The sequence below is a fragment of the Pavona decussata genome, unplaced genomic scaffold, assembly GCF_977016875.1.
Source record: "Pavona decussata unplaced genomic scaffold, jaPavDecu1.1 SCAFFOLD_19, whole genome shotgun sequence".
In the NCBI taxonomy this organism is placed as follows: domain Eukaryota; kingdom Metazoa; phylum Cnidaria; class Anthozoa; order Scleractinia; family Agariciidae; genus Pavona; species Pavona decussata.
This window is the reverse complement of record NW_028145442.1, coordinates 2,440,001-2,465,199: the sequence shown is the minus strand read 5'-3', so window position 1 is coordinate 2,465,199 and position 25,199 is coordinate 2,440,001. Positions and strand designations below refer to the sequence as shown.

At 39.2% G+C, this 25,199-nt stretch overlaps 4 protein-coding genes across 4 annotated transcripts in view; 2 read left to right on the top strand and 2 right to left on the bottom strand.

Moving 5' to 3' along the window:
- The first annotated feature begins 1,070 nt into the window (after window positions 1–1,070).
- Window positions 1,071–5,778, top strand: LOC146487040 (lipopolysaccharide-induced tumor necrosis factor-alpha factor-like). Its single transcript, XM_085089695.1, has 4 exons — window positions 1,071–1,128; window positions 2,647–2,987; window positions 5,027–5,067; window positions 5,457–5,778. The coding sequence occupies exons 1-3, from the start codon at window positions 1,071–1,073 to the stop codon at window positions 5,039–5,041; spliced, it is 414 nt and encodes a 137-aa protein (XP_084945821.1). The 3' UTR covers window positions 5,042–5,067; window positions 5,457–5,778.
- A 1,320-nt stretch (window positions 5,779–7,098) lies between these two features.
- Window positions 7,099–19,032, bottom strand: LOC146487039 (uncharacterized). The gene is made up of 2 exons (XM_085091704.1): window positions 18,589–19,032; window positions 7,099–12,522 (listed from the first exon to the last, which is right to left on the bottom strand). The coding sequence occupies exons 1-2, from the start codon at window positions 18,984–18,986 to the stop codon at window positions 9,312–9,314; spliced, it is 3,609 nt and encodes a 1,202-aa protein (XP_084947830.1). The 5' UTR covers window positions 18,987–19,032; the 3' UTR covers window positions 7,099–9,311.
- Window positions 19,033–21,280: 2,248 nt separating this feature from the next.
- On the bottom strand, window positions 21,281–24,739 carry LOC146487038 (XK-related protein 8-like). Its single transcript, XM_085091695.1, has 2 exons — window positions 24,324–24,739; window positions 21,281–23,463 (listed from the first exon to the last, which is right to left on the bottom strand). Exons 1-2 carry the CDS (start codon window positions 24,737–24,739, stop codon window positions 22,338–22,340), a joined length of 1,542 nt encoding a protein of 513 aa, XP_084947821.1. The 3' UTR covers window positions 21,281–22,337.
- A 309-nt stretch (window positions 24,740–25,048) lies between these two features.
- The window catches only part of LOC146487036 (IQ motif and ankyrin repeat domain-containing protein 1-like), a 13,544-nt gene continuing 13,393 nt past the window's right edge, over window positions 25,049–25,199 (top strand). Inside the window, exon 1 of the mRNA XM_085091687.1 lies at window positions 25,049–25,199. This exon is cut by the window's right edge and continues 81 nt beyond it. Coding sequence (XP_084947813.1) covers window positions 25,062–25,199 — 138 coding nt within the window. The 5' untranslated portion in view covers window positions 25,049–25,061.

Below are 25,199 nucleotides of genomic sequence, written 5' to 3'. Positions count from 1 at the left end.
TTTTTATACATTTATTTTTTTCAGTTTATATATCCAACTTTTTTGTTTTCGTCCTTTTTTACTGCCGAAAGGATCACTCTTATCTTTGGAAACAGGGTCAGAGGTACTGGTGTTAAGCATCCTCGGACACCCAGGGGCAGATAGTGGAGCCGAAGACGATGTCAAAACGGGCGGGAAAAAATTCGACGAGCAAAAGTACGAAAGAAAAATAGGAGCGGGGCTCTTGAACCCTTAGGTCTTAATAGGAGAGATGATACATGAACATTTTCCCCGTCTTTCAACAACAACAACAACAACAATTTATTTCATCCTCCTAAGTTATGTAAAAAAATTTTTGTGGCGTATTTTGGTTTTCGTTTTCCACGTTGTAACGTTAGCTATTTTGTCAGTTATACCTATTTACCAGTTGTATTTTCAGAATTTCAAATTGTAACGTTATTGTTTATGTTACTTTAGCCTATGTGTTTCAGGTATCTCAGTTTTGTAACTGTTTTAAATTGTAACGTCTCTTACCACAGGGTCAGTCTCAAACATACCCTGAAGAAGAAAGGCCGTGCCTTTCGAAATATTGAAAAATATACTTCCCTGACCGTGAAATCAGCCTTGCTCTTTTTTTTAGATTATTTGTTTTACAATTTTTTTGCTGATTAGATTCTTCACTACAGGATCCGTATTTTGTCGGGGTGGCCCTTGCAAACACAATTAATTACTGGTTTTTACTGAAATCCAAAGACGCCTCCTCGGGTAATTGCGTCTTGGTCAAAATCCTCCGCGGGCAATTAAGGCGGGCGAACGGTAAAGACTCACGCCCAGGTCGTGCCGATCAAAAGCAACCATGCTGCAAGTGGGAGAATGGAGAGAGACTTACCATCAATGGTATCCAGTCCTCTAGGGGGTCACGTCCAGACAAAGGAATTCTTGCAAGTACACACGCTGCACCAGGTCGCAACTTGATTGGTTCTTTTGAGAAGGTCAACGCCTTGCGCTTTATGTGGGTAATATACCAGGAAGACAATAGAAACTGAATCTTAATTCTGAAGAAAATTCTTTTTCGCCATTACGTGCACGCCATGAGGAATTCAGATACAGATATGCCGTCTAGTAGCGCCGGTAACACCAATATACCTGGTAAGAACATTTTTTTTCTGTAATAGGTTAACGAACTGGAAAAAAAATACTTCGCAACGAAGTTTGATTAGTTGTATAGATGACTCGACAAAACTACGGCGAAAGTCAGTTATGATTTTAGGCTTAAATTTTCTCATTTTAGAAAAATTCGCGTAAGATTTATTTTCTGAATTTTGTTTTAGTTTTCTTTGATGTAAGTTGTCCGCTTTCATACTAAACTTGCCAGGAAGTAACAAAATAAATTCACGATTTTCAAAATGGCAACACCAGCAACTTGTACAGGCCGATGTAATAGTTTTAGTATGTTCTTATATATCGTTAGAGTATGTCATTGGTAAATACAAAGTGATTACCATTAATAATTGCTACCCTGCGAGAAAATTTTCAGTGCTGTAAGTATTTGTAGTGAAGTAATGTCAGTTTCGCTGTTTTCAACGCAAAATAATTAAACCGGCCCCATTCGAAGAAAATAAACTGAAAAGTCACATTTAATTTAATGACTTGCCGTGTAAAATATGTTGATATACTCACGAAGCAATGTACACGCCGTATCATGTATTATATTTATATTTTTAGTACTCCATTACATCAGTTTCAATATATAACACTTTTCAGAAGAAACGCAACCAGGCAGTATTTCTATCATGTATTATATTTATAGCAACTCCACCGACTAATTATGGTTAAAAAAAAAAATAACCAACAGAGAAAGAAAAGAGCAATATTTTCGGCATTTAGCAATCAAAACTTCACCATCATTATCATCTCGATTAGGTCGGTAAAAGTTGATTATGCAACACACCAACCACTTACAAAATGTAAAAGTAAAAATTACATGCCACAATAGTTAGAATACAGAATAAAAATTAACTATTCATATTGACACTTTTCTTATTAAGCTAATACACTAACTAGGTAATTCTTAAATTCGACAAGAGATGTAATATATAGTTATGTCAGAAATTAAGGCGAGAAATGAATACTAGCAGTCCCCACTTATTGTTCGATTATGCAACACTAAAAGACAAAAATCACAAGCTGCTAGTGTCTCTGTCTATTATGCAATTTAAAGTTCTGCCTCTTTAGAAGTCTGTCTTTAATACACGTTATAAATTTGTTTCTTATAATTAACTATACGGTATGTTTCTGAGAACGCCTTACGGTAAAATCAAGAGATCCCTTTGTTGATTGCATACAACTCGGAAAAACTCGACGACATCTCAAATATGCAAATACAAAAAAACTATGAAAATTTTTTGTGCGGGCCTTCCATCCCGGGCCTGGTGACAGTGCTTTAAAATGGCTGCTTTGGTTATCAAATAATCCTTTTTTAAAGGCGGTGTCTACGGATGTTAGCGGTTAAAATAAAATAAAAGAAGGAATAAGTAAGTTCGGTTCAGCTTTTCTTGTCCTATACCACTATGAGACTGTTTGATTGCTACCGATTTCCGTCTCTCTCACCCGCATCACTGATTTTTTATGATTTTAAAAGTTTTCTTTTATTATTCGATTTAACAGCTTCTCAGCCAACCTTAAGTCGCAAATCGGACAGTGAAGGAGAAAATACAGTGGATGACTTAGGGTCCTTCGACATCGATGATCGAGAAGATTTTAACATGGATGAATCCGTGTACACGTTTTGCGGCTCCTGTAAGAATCACGTGATGACTGTGGTGACGTACAGGGTTGGTAAAATGACGATCGCGTTTGCCGCAGCGCTGTGCCTACTGGGATGCTTCGGGGGATGCTGTCTCGTGCCGTTTCTATGGAAACGGTTTCAAGATGTGGAGCATGTTTGTCCAAACTGCCGGTTAAAACTGGGAAAGTATCGACGACCGACAAAAAACATCTGCTGCAAGGTGAGAGCTGTTTATAGAGCTTAGATCTTCTTTTTAGTTGTTTCAAAAAGGTGAAGTAAAAGGAAATATTGTTTCTCACCTGTCGTGCACCATTGGAAAGTTTCAAGTTACGGCTTGTTTATGAAGAATGAAAAATGAAATTCTAAGGACAGTACCCCTTTTGCTACTGCGCATCCCCAGATGGTCCGAGTTATTTTTACGCCGTTTGTGGCTATGCAGGAAAAGAAGATCTTAAGTATTATTGGAATCCATGAAGAAAACTGGAGGCAACCACGCATATTTCAGAGATAATTAAGCTTCAATTAGGAAAAAAATCTTTACATTGTTTTGTGTTAAGCGGCCTTCACACGGTAAACTAAAGTTGGCAAACTCGTGCCTTCACACGTCAAACTCGCGTCAAAACACAACACGCTAAATTTGCAAAATGGCCGACGTAGTGCAGTGGCACTCACGAAGAGTTGCCGCTTGTGTGTTGGTCCTATTGTATGTTAATCGCCGAAGAAGAAACAGAAAGCGCTGGCAAAATAATAGGTTTGGACGAAACCTTATATCAGTAGAAATCCCACCCTTGGAGCGTACAACACGCTCTTCCAAGAGCTTCGCGCCTTTTAACCCCAGTTTCTCCGCCAGCTCTTCCATTTTCGTCCCACAGATTGAAAAGTTACACGTTCGTCTTCACATCCGTCCGCCATTTTGTGAAGTGTCATGCAAATCACGTGAATAGAGCGCGTGTTTTGACAGTCACCAACACACATTTGCCAACCGTTCACACGTCAAATACGATTTTACCAACACGAAAAAGTTGGTGAAAAAGTTGGCGAGAATAGAGGCAAGCTCTATTGGTCGCCAAAAGTTTACCAACTTGTTTGCCGATTGTTTTTGTGCCGTTCACACACACCAACTTGAGTATGCCAACACGAGTTTGCCAACTTTAGTTTGCCGTGTGAAGGCCTCTTTAAAATTATGCGTGGTTACCCCCAATTTTCTTTTTGGATTCCAGTATCCCTTGCTTAGATCTGCTTTTCCCGCATAGTGATAAACAGCACCAGGCTAGTGGCGCGCTCTGATTGGCTACTCAGTTGAGACTGCGTTTTGATTGGCTACTCAACTGAGAATACGCTCTTTTTTCAATTCAATCTTTATTTACACACGGTTAAAAAATTTATCAAGTCGATACGTATACGATACAAAACTACAAAATAAACTATCAATATCAAAATTTATATGAATATATAAAAATCCTAATCCTAAACAATAATACAAAGAACTAAAGAATGTCGTGTCTCAACTTTCCTAAAATGGCGATTAAGTAGTTGCTTAAATTGATTACTGAAGTGATTCAGCCGCTTTGATAGCCTTACTTCTGCTAATTTGTCAATTTGACATAAATAAAAAGACTCTTTGGCCGGCTGGCTATCCACTGGTTCGGTATATACTAAATTTTAGCTAAAAAAATTATTCCGCGACCTCAATGTCGGTCTCCTTTCGGTAGTTAGTATAAATCTACTAGCATTCTTTCACGAATGCTATTCTCTTATTGGCTACGCTACTCACAATCTATTCTGTGATAGATATAGTGAGTAGAGTGAGTAGTGCCTGGCGTGACTTATTTATATCATTATTCAATAAAAACGTAAATCTTTCTCGTTGTTACATTTTGAACGACTAGTAGATTTACACTAAAACAATTAGCTCTCAATTTCTATCGCGTAATAGCTGATTCGGGCTTCGCCGTCATCAACTATCACGCGATAGAAATTTCGAGCTCATAACTAATTGTTAAGTATAAAGGAGCTTAAGCAGAGACAACTACGACGCTAACGAAAACGTATCTAACTTAAAATTTAAATTCGCTTTCTCGGAATATCTTTGCGATTAATCCCAACTCATTTTGTTTATGTAATGTGCTTGAACTATCCAGGAGCTCAATTCTTGGGAGGCCTTAAAAAGAAAGGCCGAAAATTGTTAGCATGTGTGCACGTTCTCCATAAAGCCTTGAATTTGGTCACTTCACCTGATTTCGCGTTGTTATTTTGCAGAGAACGTCAACATGAGAAATCTACCATGCAAAGCGGATAACGTACGTGCAGAGCCAGTGTTTTTCCATTTAATACCTATGTTTGACGTTTTTGTTGCCGTCTTTTTCGTCGCTGCTTAAGGTCCCTATGTGCGTGGATGAAATCCTACATTTAAAGTGAAGTGAAATGTTACTGACACCATTCAAATGAAAATCTAGTGTTAATTTCACTGAACAAGGTGGCCCTAACTTTTGAGTGTGTGCATAAAATCCGGGACCGTTCCGCAAGAGAATGCTAATGAGCAGATCCTCCTTGTGGGCCTGTTGGTTTCTCAGCGGGGAAAATAAAATTCGACACATTTCACTATTTATGGGTACTCTTTAAAATTAAAGGGGAAATCTCAATGGGAGAACTGTCATTCACTCACCTTTCTTTGTTGATTCCTTTACAGAAATAGGCCAACAAAAATTCTACAGCAACCCTGGTACCATGACACATGATGAAACTTCATCATACGCCATCGCTCTTGCAAGAAGATTTGTCTTAAATGTATATTAATTTTTTTCTGTTCCATTTTATGCTATCTCTATTAATTTTAACTGATTGTTGTTGTAATTAATAATGGTAATCGAGTATGGCGCGCGCCATAGTATTGAGTGGAGAGCAGTTTGGTCTGAAATCATACGTGTGATTTCTAAATCGATTTGAAATCACAAGTATGATTTCAGACCAAAATTGCACGACAGGAAGTTCAGTTAACACTTTATTACACCCATTTTTGAAATCACACAGGTTTTTTTCTTGTCAATATTACTATTTATTTCAGTCTCCAGTCTCGATTTAGATAAAAAAAAAATAGTGCGATTCGTGAATAAATCGCACTGTTGTGAACCAATCAGATTGCAAGGATCACCAGTGATTTCAAAATGGGTGTAATAACGAAATATATTTGTCTGTATTTTCTTATACCGGTAGGTAAGAAAAGTGGATTAGTTTCGAAAGAAGCTGTGGTGTTGCGTCGGTGGGGAGTGAAAACAAACGTTTGGCTTGACAGTGACCAAATTACCTTATTATAGATTATTATTTTTATATTTTCTTATAGCCTATCTGAAGTTAAAAATCGCTATCAAGAGCTACTAGGAGCCCATGACTTGGAGCCGCATACAAAGCCTTAGAGCCAATCCTTTCCCGGTAGATTTATTATTAGAACGAGTCTCAGGGACCTTTGGAGCTTCCATAGTTCAAATACCCAATCAAAGAACACCGATGACAGTTATAAATTGTCATTCGTCAAACCTTTTCGCGGGAAAACCATTTTAAAAATAAATCGACTCGGGAAAAGGTTGACTCAAGGAATTAGTACAGATAGAGGCTCCTAGTCGTGAGGTTCTAGAGCTACTTAACACTGACTTGTTTACAGTCAGGTTTATCCCTTTCTTAAATGATTAACTTGAGCCCCTGTCCCCATCCACACCAACAAAACATGTTTAATCAAACCACGTTAACAAAATGAAAATTGGTAACAGAAAGCTGAACCATTGGCTTTGACATAGGATTCAAGTAAATCTTAACTTATGCTTTTATCCGTGTTAAATCTGTATAGTCGACAAAAGTCCGAAAGCAGCTTTTATGAAGGAAACAATTTTAAACTGTGTTTAACTAAACAGCTTTTAAACGTGTTTTAGCCTTGGCGGGAATTGGGCATTGAAATTCGTTTGAATGAATAGGCCTTATTCGTATACCCGGACGGAATGGGGGAGAGTGCACCTTTGTTTTACAAAAAGAACCTCTTTATTTCAGCTTTTGGAAAATCTTTAAAAAGCCAAGTCGACGACCTCCGGTTTTTTAATTTTGCTTTTTCGGAAAGCTTCACATCTTTGGCAGAACGTTAGCCAGTAGAACTTGTGATATATCAAAAGAGACATTAATTCTCTGAATTACGTAACTATACAGAAAATTTTGACCACACCTTTCTTTTTATTTGAAGTGGATTATCAACGGTGTGTGAAGGACCACCTAGTATTGAAACATCATTAGCGACAAGTTCTCCTCAAATTTGAGGGAGGACAGCCATAAAACAGAAATTTGATGAATGTGTTTCATAATTTGCGTTTATTTAAGCACTTGTTTCACCAAGAAATTAAAACTCACTAAACAAATTACCGTAACTTCTAAAAGCTCCAGCGAGGAATACAAACGTTGTGGAAAAATTGTTTCCCCAAGAGCCTAGCTAAAATAGGGATCATTCCTCTGCACGCAAATGCTCATTTTGCAAGCTTAGCCGCACAAGGAACTTGTCCCGGAAGCAAATTTGTGTCTCAAAAGCAATAAATGCTTTCTTTTGTTTTCCGGACGCAAATTTTACTTCTGAAACAGTATGTCCTCGTTTTGCGCGAGCATTGAAGACTTCCTATGTATTTACAACTGTACAATAATAAATAAACTTAAATAAACAACTCAGCTCAACGGTTACATTGAACTAGATTTTGACATAAATAAATAAATAAACCCATCAAAGTGTTCTCAACTAAAAATAACAACAAAATATCGTTTTCCCACTTTAGTTTAAATTTTTGCCGTGGCGTTCGCTTTAGTGTGGCTGACTTATGAAAGCGAAAGCTCTGCGAGTGTAGTTTTTCTTTATGCAAAGAGACGACCTTCATTGAAAAGGCTGGACTTGTGGCGACGAAATTTGCGAGCTGAACCTCTCACTCTTACAGGCCATCTCTGAGTCCTACAAAATACTTTTAACGTTGGAGTCCGTGGATGAAATCCTTAAGTGTGACCATTCAAATGAAAGCTACTGAGTAGCATTTTCCAGTGGTGCTGTTTATTATGCTGTACAAGATGGTTCTAACTTTTGAGTTTGTGGATAAAATCGTTCAAATGAAAGTTCTTAAGCACTCCTTTCAAACTGACAACAAAATTAGAATCAGCAATACTACGTACAATGGAAACGGCGCTTAAGTTGTATTTAAGTGATAACCATCAAAATCTTAATTGTACTGACGTATAATCGGGGAATCGAAATTTTACAAATATTTACACATTATACCCCAAAACTTGAAAGTTTCATGCGATAGTTAAATCTGTGTTACCCCACTTTTCAATGGCACGCAAACACTGAATTTCAAAACTAAGCTAAAGCTTGCTATTTACCTTACTGCCGTCAGCGACTTTTTTTAGTCGCCGAACTAATCGTTCATTTCCTGGTACAGTCATTATTAATAACAGCGTAAAACGCGCCTTGATGTTAACGAGTTTCAGCATCAGAGTTTGCGTGTAATTGAAAGGCGCAACGCTAAAAAAGTTTAACCGTGCTAAGATTTGCAGTCTTTAAATCGAAATCTTTACCTCTTTACACTTTGTGTCTCATACAGTACAAAAGTTTCAGACCAAAGCTAATTTTCCAAGGTTCTTATTGAACCAACAACACATGATCTCAAACTCTGAAATTCAAAATCTAATATTGCCTTATTGAAAGGAACGGTATAAAATGTAATCACACTTAGACTTACTTTTGCTAAATCGAAGTTTTTACATATTGACACGTTGTGCCTCAAGATGTACGAAGTTTTTGACGACAGCTGACGAAAGCTGCTCAGAGTGGAAAGTTTTCAAACAGCCGTTTTCGGAACCGATGAGATGACAACATTGCCGCACTGAACAGGGTCTCTAAGGTAACGCAGGCATTTTAAATCGTATACACGTGAGTAACGAGAACGACGGGACACGAATGTCTGTAGACGCAAAACGATTTGTAAACGCATTTAAAGACATTTTTTCTGAAAACATGCTACAAGTTACAAAGTTACTTCCTTCGAAGCGAAAAGTAGAGGACTAGTCTAATTTTCCTGAAACTTGCAATGCAATTTTTGTCGCGAGACTAATTGCGAAGGGGGAGTGGTACACATGCAATTTTGTCCGAAACTTCAGAAACTTGTCTTGCCAGGAAGCTGCATTGCAAGTTGTAGAAACATTCTCTCGTGTCACAACACCTTTAAAATGCTCGTACCTTATTACAGGAAATTTGTTGCGAAATCAAAATTTTATCTTTCATGCGATTTTCTAGTTCAAATCGTGAGAATTTGATTTGATGTCGCGAAAAACGAATTTCGCTCATTTATCCACAGCAAGTTTAGTATCGTGAAATATATCCTGGCAATATCGTGAAATGACGTTCTCGGGAAAGTTTCTTGTAATAAGGTAGACATGTGGACAGTACGTTTCCGTGATAAGCAATAACAATAATCTAAGAAGTTCTTTTTTGGCTAATCCGATTACCTTTCACCCTGGCTGTCTTCAATCACACGTACATTCCAGAACCTAGCGAACCAATCAAAACCTCTGATTGAGACCTGCGCTGCTGACGATCTTCCGCTGACCTTTTCTCGCCGTCTTTGCCGAGCAGCCGCTCCCTTGTATCCAAATGACGCGCGGAATCGTGGGTGAAGTCGTAAGTATGCCTTTTATTGGGAACAGAATCAAGTTCCCTGTTGTCATGGTTGCGTGCATTGTTTTCTGCATTCTTGAAGAGAATAGCATTTTGAGAATTCTTTATATACTTTACTATGGCTTTCTCGGGGTTCTGTTTGTTGTGAGTCAGGCCAGAGTATTTAACGTTAGGAAGGCTCGTAGTTTTCCCGCTAAATTCTTTTCGCTTAGTTCCGCTACTTGTCCTTCGATGATGATTACTGCTTAAATGGCGACTCGGCAAGCTATCTACAGACATGTGTTGCCTGCCTCCCAACTCATTTTCTTGAAGGAAAAGCTGAAAATTTTCGTCTGAAGGACAACTCTCGCTGGAACGTCTCACGGAAGAGAATCTGCCCGGTGCGAGCTCTTTGGAAAGGAATCTTTTTAAACGCTTCCTTCTCATAAAGCTCTCTCGCGCAGATACGCTGCTGTTGATTTGCGGTTCAAACAGACGCGGATTTGAGCTTTCTACACTAGAATTTAACTCATGGTTTTTAGCGGAACTGTCATTTTCCGTTTTTGCAGGTAATTCGTCGGTTGGTGTGTCAGGCTGATTTGGTGACGAAAGGTCCTCGTATTCAGGTATGCACGCATTTAAAGCTGCTTCAGTGTTCAGTAAAAACGTTTCCTCTGCATCCTCCTGAATTCTCGCCATCCGATCGATCGAGCGCCGAAGCGAACCGTACTTCCCCGGCCTGAGGGTCGTCACAACAAAGTTGTCGAAATCTTTTCTCTTGCTTCGTCGATATTTGCGGTCTCTTCTTCGTTTCCCGGGTGATCGAGGGCCCTTTGACAACTGCGAAAAGTCGAACGTGTGTCGTTTATTAGTCTCTTCCGCGTCCGGGGAAGACTTGACACCACTTGCCCCAGTCTCTATCTCGTCGCACGAGCGATGCCGCGTTCTTATATGACTGCTATCACTGCTAATGTCGGTAGACTCACTTTCGTGCCCGTCCTCACGCTCGGACACAGACCCCTCTCGCACAGCTCTTGGCTCGTCCTCGCCTACTTCTGCTTTTTCTTCAGATGACAAGCTACTGCCTACCTCCCTGTTTCTTCTTTTCAAGCTGGAGGACGGCGTTGACGGAGCGTCCATTAGCAACTCTACCAGCTCATATCCGTCTTCATTTGATGCTGAGGTCAATCGTAATTTCCCTGGTGATGCTGTGAACTGCTCTCCTTTGAACGTATCTCGTTTGTCGTCGTTCCCTAAAACAGGAAACTGAGCGTTGACTCTTCTTTTCTGTGGCGTGGACGCTTCGGAATTCACATCTGGATCATCAGAAGCGCTAACGTTAGCTTTCAATGGCGAATCCCGCTCATCAGAAAATATTCCTTCGTCTGCGGCCCTCGGAGTAAACACGCCTGAACAGGACTTACGAATATGAACACCGGAACATCCAGGACCCTCATCAGCAAACACGATGCTGTCTAGCGAACTTCGAGAGCTTTCGGACGACAGCGAGATACAGTCGGAAGACACGAGGCTGTATCGATTTCCAAAGCTCAACGAACCGTAATTGATTTTTTCGGGTTTTTCTTCGCCTTCGTCTAAAGAATCGTCACCGTAGGCGTTTTGGTCTGGTCGAAACCAGCCGATGATTTCCCGTGAAGTGGGACTTTTTGGCGAGGTTGGGTTTGTGTTGATGTCATTTTGAAAATCTAAACCTCGTCGAGTTTCGAAGTTCTCCTTCTCTTTGCTCCAATCAAGGTTTTCCTTAGGTGTTGTAGAAACATCATCCTCTCCATCGCCGTTCGCTATCCCTCCAGCCAAGCTTGTTGATGGTTTTTGTGAGCGCTGTACCACCTCGTCTAGAGTTTCTATGTCAACATCTTTGAACGTGAACAAGGAGGAGTTTGAAACAGGACTCATCACTTCAGGAGTTGCGCCAGTCACAGTGATCCTAGGCACTTCATTTATGATCAGCGGATGTCTGGCGTGCGAACCAGACGTGTTCAGAGGACGCGCAGGTGTGCTGTGAATAAGTGTGGAAGAGTCTGGACAAGAGATCCACTCATATGACCCCGCGCGACTTCCTGTCCCTTCAACTTCTTGTAAAATCTCCCGCGACGCGCTACGTGGGAGAATTTCTAGTTCGAGGGCCGGGTATGCCTGGCGGTTTTCCCTGTGATTTACGTTTGTTATCAGACCTTCCCCTGCAATTGTATCTTCCTTTGATTCCTTTACGCGGCAGCAACAACAGCAAACCCAAGTATGGGTCTTCTGGCCTTCAAGATCAAACGTTCTCTTTTGCAGAATGATTCCTTGCACTGGTAAACTGGGATGGTAAAAGCGATAGTACAATATCATACAGAGTATACCGAACACAAGTCCTCCCCACACCACCCCTAAGGCTGAGAAAGCCGCTACGCCCTGGAACGTCCTATGCGGATACCACATAGAAACCAACAGTGAATTCTCGACTAAGATAATAGAGTAGAACAGTACCACGCGCTTTCGAGTCATGCCTTCTCTTGTGTTGAAAAAGCAAAATATGTACATGAACCCGATCACAGCGCAAAACAGTTTCTCGCGACACGGATGCTCCTTGCCATCTTCATCGGTGCAGAATCGCGTCCTCTGACAAATCAACCACGTGGTCATTAAAAGCCAGTGCGTACCCAAGGCTACGAAAAGCCAGTTTTGGAAAGATGACGCAAACAGCACCATGGCAACCACGCGTGAAGTCACCATGGAGATACGCCATAGTAACTGGAAGAGCAAGCCGGGAAGTGAAAGCTTATACCCTTGTTTTCTAAAGTCACGTAAAGATTTACTGTAGGCTAGGATGGCCCAGATCATAGATAGCAAAGACGAACCCGCAGCGCTGGCAATCAACCAGTCAGTTCTCCACTCAAACGGATGTGATCGCTGAAGCAAGATGTAGAGTTGAAGAACTAGTTGAGGCGCGGATTCTAAGAAAGCCTGAAGAAGTCTTAACATGCTTATGTCGCGCCATTCTCCCAGGAAGGCGGCAAAATCCAAAATGTTTGCATTCTTTTTACGTGCTTTCCAGCAAGTCTTGACAACGTTCCAATACCTACAAAATGAAACAAAACAAAAATGGTACATCTTAGGCTTATGGATTTGCTCTTTCATACTGCACAAGTCTACTGTACGGCTTTTGAGACAAAACGCAAACAAACAAAAAACAAGCAAAAATCAAACAAACTAAAAAGATTTCGTCAATCACCGCGAACACAATGAGCCAGTTGGAATTTGAAGTAAAAATATGCTATGGGAAGTCGGTGCAGAAGAACTTGAAACCAGTGCGCAGCGCGGGAAAATAGGTAACCGGTGCTAAACGCGGGAAAACATAAAAACTTGTTTGGTGTTGCTGTTGAGTAAGAGCACTATGTATAAACTTTATACTGAAGTCACTCACTGCCTTCCCCCCTCCACTTCTATAAGACCATGCAGTATCAAAATAATAATATAATAATAATAATAATAATAATAATAATAATAATAATAATAATAATAATAATAATAATAATAATAATAATAATTTATTCGCTTATATTGCGCATTTTCCATGACAAGATGATCAAATGCGCATTATAATAATTACAAAAGCACAGCATGTATATATATGTTACGTGTGACAGCAGTATTGAAATGACGAATCCTCTATGTATTCTATATTCTATTCTATTCTGTATCCTGGATCATTGCAATATAAAACTGCCATATTTCACTTTCATTTCATTACCTGTACAGATATACTTCGAACTCACAAATTGACCAGCTCTAAGTTGACTTGATAGCTCAGTTGGTAGAGTACTGCACGGGTTTGTTTGACAGGAGGGGGCGCAAAAAGTGCGAACGAGATCAACAAACGTATTCTAAGCGCTAATATTTAAAAACAATTCAACAAATCGGAGGGGGATGTTTTTGAAGCCGTGAAGCAGTAATGGAAATATCCACCAGTGACCACTAATCACAAGCTTATAACTGTTTTAGTATATTTCCGGCAGTCTCAATTAGTCACTTTATTTCTGAGAAAATGGCGAAAATATTCGTACGCGAAATCGAGGACGATGCTGGGAGGTGAATAGCCAATCAGAGCGCGCGAATAAACAATATTCCACTGGTTTGGTTTGTATTGAACCAAAGATGTAATTTTGTATCTGTAATCATGCGTGTAACCACAGGTCACCAAAGCGTATGTGACACAGGTTACCATGCAAGCGTGATTTAAGAGTTTGTATGGAGTTAAAATTAAATCGAAATTTAGTCAACAATTTTCCCTAAAAAAAAAACCCACAAAAAATATACTTAAGTCTGAAAAAGCTTACCCGGTGTGTTTTGCTGTGTTTCCAATGCTTCTCAGTGCTTCCAAACGCTGTTTTGAGCGGTTTTATCTCTCAGCAGCTAGTCCACGTGCATCACTGTATTATGTTAATGACAAGGTAGGAAACTACAAGTCGAATTTCAATGAAATTTGGCCCGTCATTTAAGGAGAACACTTCGAAAACCTCGCTAAAATTTGCTTGAAACTTAAGTTCTCGCTTACCTGCCTCGACATATGGCAAGAAGGATGATGTGCGGTCCCTCCTGGGTAGCTCATTTACGGAAGAGTTCATTTATTGAGACACGAGCCTTCGTTGAAAACAAAGTTCATTTCAAATCGGGTGCCATTTTTGCCGCCGACAGAGCCGTGTCGCTGGAATGTTGGAACAAACTCACGGTCAAACCTAGGCACGAGTACTAAAATGTGCCCAGCCGGGGAAATCCACGGGAAGCCTTTGGCACGTAACAAACCACACACACCCCCTCCCGGCTAAGTACAGTTCTGTACAAGCCAGCCGTGCTTGCCGTGACAGCAAGAAACGTCTCTTGAGAACATGAATTGACTTTTGTATTATTAATTTTTTTTTATTATGAATTGACTTCGCAATTTTCCAACTCGTTAACTTACGAGTTGGCTTTTATTGAATAAAAGCTGACTGAAAGAAACTGAAAATTTGTCTTTGTATACACGCTCTCCAAAAAATCTTGAATTTCGCAAAGTTGTTGTTTTGCCGAGAACAGCAACATTTTTTAAAAAACGTGTAAGGTCAACGTTTTGCTCATTAAACCTTTTGTCTTTCGAAGTCTCATTACCGGTTTATTCCTTGCGAGCAGGAGGGCAGGAAGAAAAAATAATCTAAGTCGTTTGACAAGATCTGGCGATGAGTGTTTAGTCGTTTTCGGTAGGTCACAGTCAATACAATCAAATTTTGGTACGAAGTTACATCCGCTGGAAGATGTAGTTACTTTCGTGGATGAGCAAATATGTCGAGGTAATTCGGTATAAGTTGTATATTTATTTATATTTTCTTGTCACGTAAATGCGAACCTAGCTCAATTATATATACCATCTTGCAGGCTAACTGATGAACGAAATAATGTTTTACGCGTTACTGAAAAAAGCCACAACAAGGTCGGCTGGCTGGTACAGAACTGCACTTAGCCGTGAGGGGGTGTGTGTGGTTTGTTACGTGCCAAAGGCTTCCCGTGGATTTCCCCGGCTGGGCACATTTTAGTACTCGTGCCTAGGTTTGACCGTGAGTTTGTTCCAACATTCCAGCGACACGGCTCTGTCGGCGGCAAAAATGGCACCCGATTTGAAATGAACTTTGTTTTCAACGAAGGCCCGTGTCTCAATAAATGAACTCTTCCGTAAATGAGCTACCCAGGAGGGACCGCACATCATCCTTCTTGCCATATGTCGAGGCAGGTAAGCGAGAGCTTAAGTTTCAAGCAAATTTTAGCGAGGTTTTCGAAGTGCTCTCCTTAAATGACGGGCCAAATTTCATTGAAATTCGACTTGTAGTTTCCTACCTTGTCATTAACATAATACAGTGATGCACGTGGACTAGCTGCTGAGAGATAAAACCGCTCAAAACAGCGTTTGGAAGCACTGAGAAGCATTGGAAACACAGCAAAACACACCGGGTAAGCTTTTTCAGACTTAAGTATATTTTTTGTGGGTTTTTTTTTAGAGAAAATTGTTGTCTAAATTTCGATTTAATTTTAACTCCATACAAACTCTTAAATCACGCTTGCATGGTAACCTGTGTCACATACGCTTTGGTGACCTGTGGTGTAACTTTTTTTTCCTCTGGTATACGCATTGTTGAAGAGTGCGATACGCTGTACTAGTTTTGAGCGTGTTTTTAACTTTTTGCTTATGCAATGCTTTCGAGTGGTATACCGTGAAAAATCCCACGAGTGACTTGATCTTTCTTAGCATACACACGAGCCTTTAGGCTAGTGTGTATACAAAGAAAAATCAAGTCACGAGTGGGATATTCACGGTATACCACGAGAAAGCACTGCATGACTAATTTATCCCACGCCACTCATTGAATTAACTTTTCTGTTCGACGTCTGGTTCCAGGATTCCAAAATTAAGGTCAAAACTGGGGTATTCTTCTTCCATGTTTTAGTTGTCGACAGTAATTTTTTCTGAATGAAAATTTTGACCAGTTGCAGGCTCTTCAATCGTATCTCGTGGAATACTACCCGTTGCATACCGCAGAATATGCAACGGGTTTCTAGCGTTCTGATTGGCTGTATTCTCTATGGCAAATATGTTTGCACAGCAAATCGCTGTTCCGATATTAACACCCCAACATGTATCAAGAAACGGTGGCTTTTGATTGATGAATGGCGTGAAACTTGCAGGTGTGTAAGGTTCTATTAGCTCCACAGTCCCAAGGTCACTTTACCGAGGAAACATGTTCTCTTCTTCATAGAGAAGACCGGTTCACTGTAGTCTTTGCTCGGACATCGGTGCTTTCCTAGTGAGTCACTCCTATTTTGTGTTGCAGTTTCATTAACGGATCAGCCTATTATTAAAATCACACCTCAGCTGTTGGCTGGGTGCCGGAATAAGCTATCATGCATGGCAGAAAATTAAATTGTTTTAAAACAAACGTCCCGGCAAATATTTGATCATAAATGAAAGCGACATAATCACAAACTAACACACTCCGATTAAGAGCAACAAATTGTTGTCTCTTTGATCGCCATCTCACCGTCCTTTATTAATCGGTTCAGATAAAACCACCACTTTAACTATAGTCTCGATCAACACTGATTTCAGTACGACTACAATTATGAAAAGAAACAGCTTTCAGCGAAGAACAAAGGCCTTCGCTGCTCGACCGAATAATTACAAAGCGGTACTTAACAATCATTATTCAGATAACTGATAATAGAAGTGGCTCGTAGTGACATGCAAAACATACGAGAGAACGATAACTAAGCTGGCAAAAACCTTTGGACAAGGGCAAAATTATAAGTAAATTTTAACTTGTTTAAAGGGACTACAAAATGTTTGTAAAACGACCACGGATACATTTTTGCATATTAGCACAACAGAATTTGCGGCTTAGTTTTTCCGGGTCACTATAAAAATGTAATAAATAAAATAACAGATGTACACCACAGAGACAAAAAATTGTCTTTCCGGCGCTGACTTTGTGTTTGTAGCGCTTTCGTGTTTGGGAAAATGGGTGCCAAATAACAATGGTAGATAAAAAAAATAAAAAACAATTGAAGTGACAAAACGATGCAAGTTAGAGTGTGGGTACTGATTTGCATCAAACCAGACCAAACATTGGTCAATGTAAGTCAAGAAGCGAATTTGCATTCAAATGAACTCACACCACCTCAATTAAAGCTCGTAGCCATTTTTGCATATTATTCTCGCGCGTGTTAAAATGTTCGAAGCAAACCTATTTGTTCGTTGCCTTTGCATTGGTAGTTTTCACGTTAACAAGCTGTGAAAGGCGGTCAATGCAACCGTTCAACGTAAATCGCGCGTGTAATCAGTCCACTGATAACAACACAAGACACCACTTATAAATATTCATGTTGGCGTCCTGCAGGAAGCCCTAATAATCTTTTTGTTTGATAAAGAAAGATCAAGAGCGCACGAATTTTTACGTTGCGCGAGAAAAATAATCCTCCCTTGTGAAATGCCCATCTTTGGTCCAAGCGGTTTACATTGTTTTCACGCAGGAAACCTGAAGATCTTTGCTAAAATTGACGCGAGACTTTTCTTATAACACATCAGCGCAGTTTTGCTACCTCAACGGAGTTCATTTATTAAAAGACGACACGACACTAATTCCAACAATATACAGCGTGGGCCAAGTGATATTCTGTTAAAAAATAATAATAAAAAAAAAAAAAACTGCGCGAGAATAGGGCAGGCGCATCGCATCTGCCTCTCGTAATTTTCGCCAAGATGTCAAGCTCTAAGATTAATAACACGGCATTCCATCGAACGAAATGATGATCGCTATTCAAGAATAAGGGAGTCTTTTTTTGGTACATGAAAGCAGCGAAGCCATATTTGAAACTCGATTGTATAGGGACACCAAGGTTATCCGTTATATTCATTGCTTTTGAAAGTGAGAAAGAATGTGTTTGAGTAATGCGCTTTACTGAATTCCAATAAGTTTATTTTAGACAAACAACGCTACACAAAACCAATGTTATTCTCCAAACAAGCGTACATTGTCCGCTGGTTGATGCGAAAAATAAAAGTTTGGAATTTTAGAATTTCAGGTTTTTGTAGCTTGAAAATCGTCATATTAAGTTATACTGGGGAACGTAGTGCGAATTAATAGCTTTTTCAAAGTCTTAATTTTCCAGTGAAAATGCAAATGAGGAGGAAAAAAAATTTATATCAACGTTTTGCGATGTATCTGATCTATAACACAGTACCGTTGTTACAATCCAATTAAGGACCGTGCATATCTATGTTGATGTTTGTCTGAGTCAACTTTCAAAAGTCAATTCTTAACAAGGCTCTCTTGTGAAAGTAATGGCATAGTGAAGTAAGAAATGCGTTAATTACCTTGCTATATTGATCACGGCTAGCTTGGTCTGTAATTAGGAGTACACCAATCGAGCGAAAAGTTAAGTGTTTCCGGATATTCTCTGGCCGTGAGAATGGAATGGAGTTGTAACACAAGTTTCCGATGTCAGGAAATAACTTAAGGTTCACAAATAAAGTTATTTTCGATTTCTCCTCTGAAACCCTGCGCGAATTCAAGGTGAAACGTGGCTTGCAATTTTAATTTTCAAAACACGCTTCGTGTCTTACCTCCAGACGGGTCCAAGTTGTAGAAGATGAAGAATATACGTGAAGCAAGATTGTCTTTTGCCATCTTCCAAAAGCCATTTTACCGAGAACAACTGCATTGCAAATGAAGCTATAGCCAAGAAACCAAGTGTAAGACCAAACCACCAGATATCATTGTCTCTATAATACCTGACACATACAAGCAAATCCGTCAAGACGTCCGCCAGAAATGTTATAATCGAGACATATGTCCACAAGTCGTCAGCGCAGTGTGTCGTGCGTCCTTCGAAGGGATTTCTTGAGTTCACTAGTTTCGGAGTTGTTTCTTCATTCTGTTCTTCTTTTCCGCCGTGGGAATTGAGCTTATTTGTGGTAGCACCATTACTGTTAGGATACCTAACTGCCTTTTCACTCTCCATCGTTAGCACTATCCGCGCTTTGCATTTTTAACGGCGACTGTATACATTTTTTAAAAACATGGTCAGCGGTTTTCTAACTCAATAAACAGTTTTTTATGATTACAGCTTCAAATGTCCTTGACAACTCAGATCACAATCATCCCCTCAATCAACTTAACAGAAGAAAATAAAAATCACTACAGATTTTGTACGGCACATAAGTCGCAAGGGTACGTCTTTTGTAAATACGCAATATTGAAGGTGGGGGGGGGGGGAGTTTTTCATTGTGCCTTTTTTACAAATAAACACCGGCCCCCTCTTAACCCTTTAACCCCTGAAGCAAAACGACATTTTCTCCAGATCCAAGACTACAAACTCAATGTCCATGTTTGATATACCATTTTAAAGCTACTCATGAGTGTATTCATAACTGATATAATTATGAATAAGCAAAGTTATGGCTTTGAGATAAATGGCCTTAAAACGCAAAAATTTTAAACTTCAAAAATGCCCCAATCCTTGTGTATTTTAGGTATACCCCTAAACTATAGCTTATTTTGCAGGTCTCAACATCTTCATTTATGTGAGAGATGTCTTAAGACCCACAACTTCTAGGGGAAAAAAGTTGAAAAGTTATAGGGGTGGTCAACCATATCACATATGGGAGGGAGTTAAGTTTTTATCCTTTTAATGAGTAGATCTTGACAAGACCATTGATAGAAATCTGTCAAATACTGACAGAGTTGTGGCATTATGTGCCAAATGGCACTCTTAGGGATTAGAGGGTTAACTCTTATACCAAGTAATGGGTGTTGTTCTATACATTGTCATTCGTAACCAAGTCTATTGCTGTCCTTCGATTCTGTCTAGATATACGTATTTAGAGACTCAGTATGTATGTGGTTTAACCAGGGTCATGGGCTATATAGTTTTGATAAAATGCCTTTGTGATAACGGGAAGCAGGTATAAATTTTACAATGTAAGAGAAAAACGTAACACTCCTTAATTTCTGACTTTAATTTTGAGATCAGTTCAGCACTTTTCACTGCCACTATTCTGATGTGGCAGTTCAAACATGACAACAATAAAGTGTTTTTTTTTTTTCAATAACAGCATGTGTCAACAAAGAAAAAGAAATAATGTAAAGGACAGGAAAATTCCCATGATAGTCCAACGTTAGCCCAAAAGCCAAAGACGGGTGCAGTCATTCAACCATGTTTAATCCAACACAGGATTAGGATAACTTTACTGTTAACTACAGATACAATTTTCAAGAGTTTTGCCCAAACTCATTCCCAGGGTCTCTCCTGTAAGAGAAGAGACCCTGTGAACAAGGTTGAGTTTGGCCGTTCAGTTTTGATGCAGATTCCGTCTGGTTAGCCAATACCATTTATATACACTTGGACAGAGACAGTCATTGGAGGAGTGCAATAACTTTTTGCACCTTGAGAACAGCTTTGAACAGACCTCTTCATGATCAAAACAAGTTGTTCAAAGAGGGGATAAGTTTATCCAATGGAAAATGCGATATCCACCAGGCTCGATTGTTCAAAGAATGGATAACTCTATCCAGCGGATAAAATGTACTCCAACCAATACATTTTTTCCACTGGAAAAAGTTATCTGCTCTTTGAACAACTGGGGCCATGTAAAATACATGGAAAGACTTCCATATAAGCCTGTCAATCATGAATCAAAGTTAATTGCGTTCGACATATAAAGAATGCATTCCTAATACAGATTGGAGTCGAGATTGTATGGGACAATAAATGAATGGATCTTGGGAGGTGTATCTGGCATCCCCCACAGATTTTGCAGGGGCAGATGACATCATCACCAACTTGGGAAAGGAGAGAGAGCCTGGAATCAAGATCATCGAATTAACTCCCTAGGTAATCTTTGATTATTACTAGTATAAAATTAAACTAAGTTAACGTATGGGCTATACAGACAAGTTACCAAGGTATCAAGGATAAACTCAGTTATCCACTCTGCCAGAGGCAGACTGAAAGGTCAACAGACTAGCCAATATAATGCGGCACCTTCATAAAACTAGTATAGTAAGATAAAATTCTATTCATTCCTCAATAATGTCAGTTTAATTCAATGATAAGTGTTCTTCAACGATCTTACCACTCAAATAAATAAACATTATTTAACTAGGACAGTTTCAATCTTCTGTACAAATGTCAAACTAAATATTCAAAAACCAACAATAATATCCAATGCTGAATCACATATCTCTAAATTCAAAATTGTATCACAGATATTTTATACAAATTAAATAAAAATTCAAAGCTGTATCACAGACAAATTCAGTTCAGTTCAGTTCTGTTTATTAAATACAAATAAATAAAAATTCAATGCTGTATCACTGATCTTTAAATCAAGTCTCATTTCTCAAGAGCTCTTTGTTATCATAGCAAGAATTTTGTAACAAAACCAGCCAAGTTCCATGGCAATGGGCTAGCTACCAATGTCTGTGGATTCAGGAGACAATTTGATTCAATGCAACATTCATAAATACAAACTCAAAACTATACAAATACATATTTCTATTCACACTTGCAATAAATACCAAAGACAATGCAAGAAGGAGACTTGCAATGTCAAACAATGAAAATTAAACATATCAAAATACTATTGAAAATTATCTGTGAAAAAAAGTTCTAAAAAAATTATAATATTTTCTCATGTCTCAACTTTCATTTCCAATTAAAATTCACATAGTAGCTCAAAGTAGCTCTTAAATCAATCGAAAGGCGCATTTTGATTAGCATTCTAGTTCCACACAGTAACTAATCTAACAATTTAAAACTATATTAAATATTACTACTTTTTTGTGAAAAAATAAATAAATTGACTTGAAATTCACCTTTGAGAAATTCACCCTAAATAATAAATTAATGCCAAAATATTGCAACTGATTAGTACAAACAATACAATAGTGTCAATGCAAGGGATTTTTATCCTGCGACTGGAGAATCAAGTCTCAAGATTTTGAAACACGTCCAAGGATTTTGCAAAATTTCCACATTATCAGGACAACATCATCCTTAGAGCTTTCCCCCTCAAAATTGGATAATTTCTTAAAGAAAGAAAACATTATTTACAATGGCTGTTCTTTTCTTGAGTTGGATTAATTTTACATGCACCTTGGAAGCTCAAAGTTAAGGGTCATGCATGAGATGCATGAATGGGCCCAGTGGTTTTCCAGAAGCGGTTTTCTATATCAAACCATGTTTTAGAGACACTTCAATGACATTCACACATGATTAACAAGAACTGAAAAAAATAATATACATTAACTCTTAGCCTGATACCAAAAAGGTCACTATGGGCAATACTTATTATATATAATTATATTATTATTATAACCACTCAGACTTCCGATACATTGACCGAGTACCTGTACCATGAATTATTATTCCATTACTTGCTGGTGAATGGTCAGCAGCTTCCTGTGTATGCCATTCTCTTTCTATAGATTTCATGCGCGGCAAAATATCTACGTCCACGGGTAAGCTTCCACGCATTGGTACACGTAGTGTCCCTGTGTTTCTTCTTGGATCATAATAAGGTCTTTCACGAAGAGCAAATGAATATCTCTCCTCATTCTCCTCTCCACTTGTTGATTTGGTTTGAATTTCACAACAACAGCACCAAAAAAATGTGACTTGACGGTCCTCTTGCATGTCTAATTGTGTTTTCTTGACACAAATTCCCTTCACTGGAAGACTAGGATGGTAGAAGCGGTAATATGAAACCATGCACAGGAGACCCAACCCAAATCCACCCCAAACAACGCTAAGTGCAGCAGTCTCAATGTCGCCATACAGCGTTCTGAATGGATACCACAGGACTATAAACACTGTATTCTGACACAGCATTATCACGTAGTAAGGGATAACTCGAATGCGAGTCATGCCGTCTTTGATGTTGAAAAAGCAAAATATGTATACAAAACCAATCACAGAATCAAACAGATACTCGCGACATAAATGATTTGTTCCATCTTGATCAACACAAAAACGAGTTTGCTGGCACACAAGCCAACCTGTCATCATAAGCCAATGCGCTGCCATGGCAACAAACAACCAAATGGTGTAATAAGAGGCAAATAACACCAACGCCACAACACGAGATGCTACCATACCCATGCGCCACACAATTTGAAGCAAAAAGCCAATCCACGACATGCTAAAACCTTTTCTTAAAAAATCCCTGAGAGCTTTGGTGTATCCTACAATTGCCCACGCGAGCGATACCAAGGAACTTCCAGCTGCTAGGGCTGTGAACAAGTCACTCTCAATTTCAAACCTTCTGTTGTATGCCATGATGAAAAGCTGTAGAACAAGCTGAGGTGCAGATTCTAAGAAACATTCAAAAAGTCTTAACATGCTTATGTCTCTCCATTCTGCAAGGTATGCCTCGTAATCGCTGTCAGTGGCATTTTCTTGACGAGTGCGCCATCCAGCTCTTATGACACGCCAGTACCTAATTAAAATTAGAATGTTATAAAATAAGTTGAGTTATTATGAAATCAAAACAAACCTTTGCACACTAAGTTTCGGGGGTATAACATGCTTGGTGGTGGATGTTGGGAGAATTCGTACAATGTTTATATTTTTGCCTCAGGGCAGGGGAATTTAAACTCACTCAAAACATTTTAATAATATTCATGAGCTACATCCCTAGAGGGGGTTATTTGAAACCCAGGAGGAGAAGGGAGGGGATCATTCAACCAAGTTTGGATACCACCCTGTCTGTAAAAACCAGAATTGTGTTTATGACTTTTAAGTGAAAAAAAAAAAAAAAAAAAAACCTCACTATTAATAACATTATGGCAGTTGGATACAATTTTCAAGGTTGGACTGTAGAAAACATGTAAATGAGAAAAATATTTCCAGGTCTGTTTCCTGGTAACTGCATGGTACCTAAGTAACAGCCTGTCATTGGCAACATCAATTAGTGAAAAAAAATTAACCTTATTTATGAATATGAATGAATGAATGAATGAATGAATAATGATAAATGATCTTTAATGACGATGTCAACTTCACTCTATAAAAGCTATTGTGTTCTGATGTGGCTGATATTTTTAACTAAAAGATAAAAGACATAGCACTCTACCGGATGGCACATTCTTGTATAGGCCATATGTCATCGTGACTCATATATAATTTACTTTAATTAATTGCATAAAACTGAAGTCTTGTGTAATTTCCTCATGGACAAAACCCCTTTTAAGACGAAGGCAAAGTATTGAAAAATCATTTTCTACACTCTGTTGTATTTTTGTCGGCTGAATTCTGTGGTTAGAGGTGTTAAAATAATGATTAAAAGGCTAGTCTCACCTCACGAGGGGACCCATTTGAAAAAGATGCAGCAAATAATTGCTCCACGTCTGGTGCTCACTATCCTCATGAAACCACTTAGCAGAGAAGACTTGCATTACGATCGAGGACAAAAGAACAAATCCTATAGTCAGGGCAAACCACAAGTAAGCTCCATCGATATAATACAGCACAGACACGACTACATCGGATGTAATATCAGCAAGGTACGTCAAAATGGAGACAATGGCGAACGCATCCCAAATAAAATGAACTCTTTGCGACTCAAACTGTTGATATCTCTTCGGTGGCTGTCTAGAAGGAGCTAGATCTGTTTCATCGGGATGGTGAACTCCATTCGATGTCAAATTTCCGTTGATACTTTCTGTATGGTCGATGTACAAAGGATTCACAACAATGACACTTCTTTCCGCCATAATTTTATGTGGGCGTTGCGTACGCGCAGCATAGGTTTTCTCTCAAAGTAAAAGTTGCTCTCTAGACAAAAGTTGCTGTCCAGACTTAGGTTTCTTTCTAGGCATACGTTGCTCTTCAGGCATAAGTTCCTCTCTAGGCTCCTCGAGTTGCATGCACCCCAGACATAAGAAGCATGTAGATATCCTGATGACCGCAAAGTACTGGGAACTAAATGATAATATCCAATATGGCGGCAAAGGCGCCAAAATTGTTGTCGCTCCAAAGATGTGACTAGATCGTTGTTTACGTCCACGTTAACGAAAGGAATTAGATTTAGCCGAAATGCCTCCAAAAAAGCCATCTCCTGCAACCAAAACGGTTAGCAAAACTACCACTCAAAAGCCTGCAGGCAGGGCCGCTGCTAAACCCACTGTAAAGAAGCCAGGAACAACGTCTGCCAAATCAGGAGTTAGTGGCGGG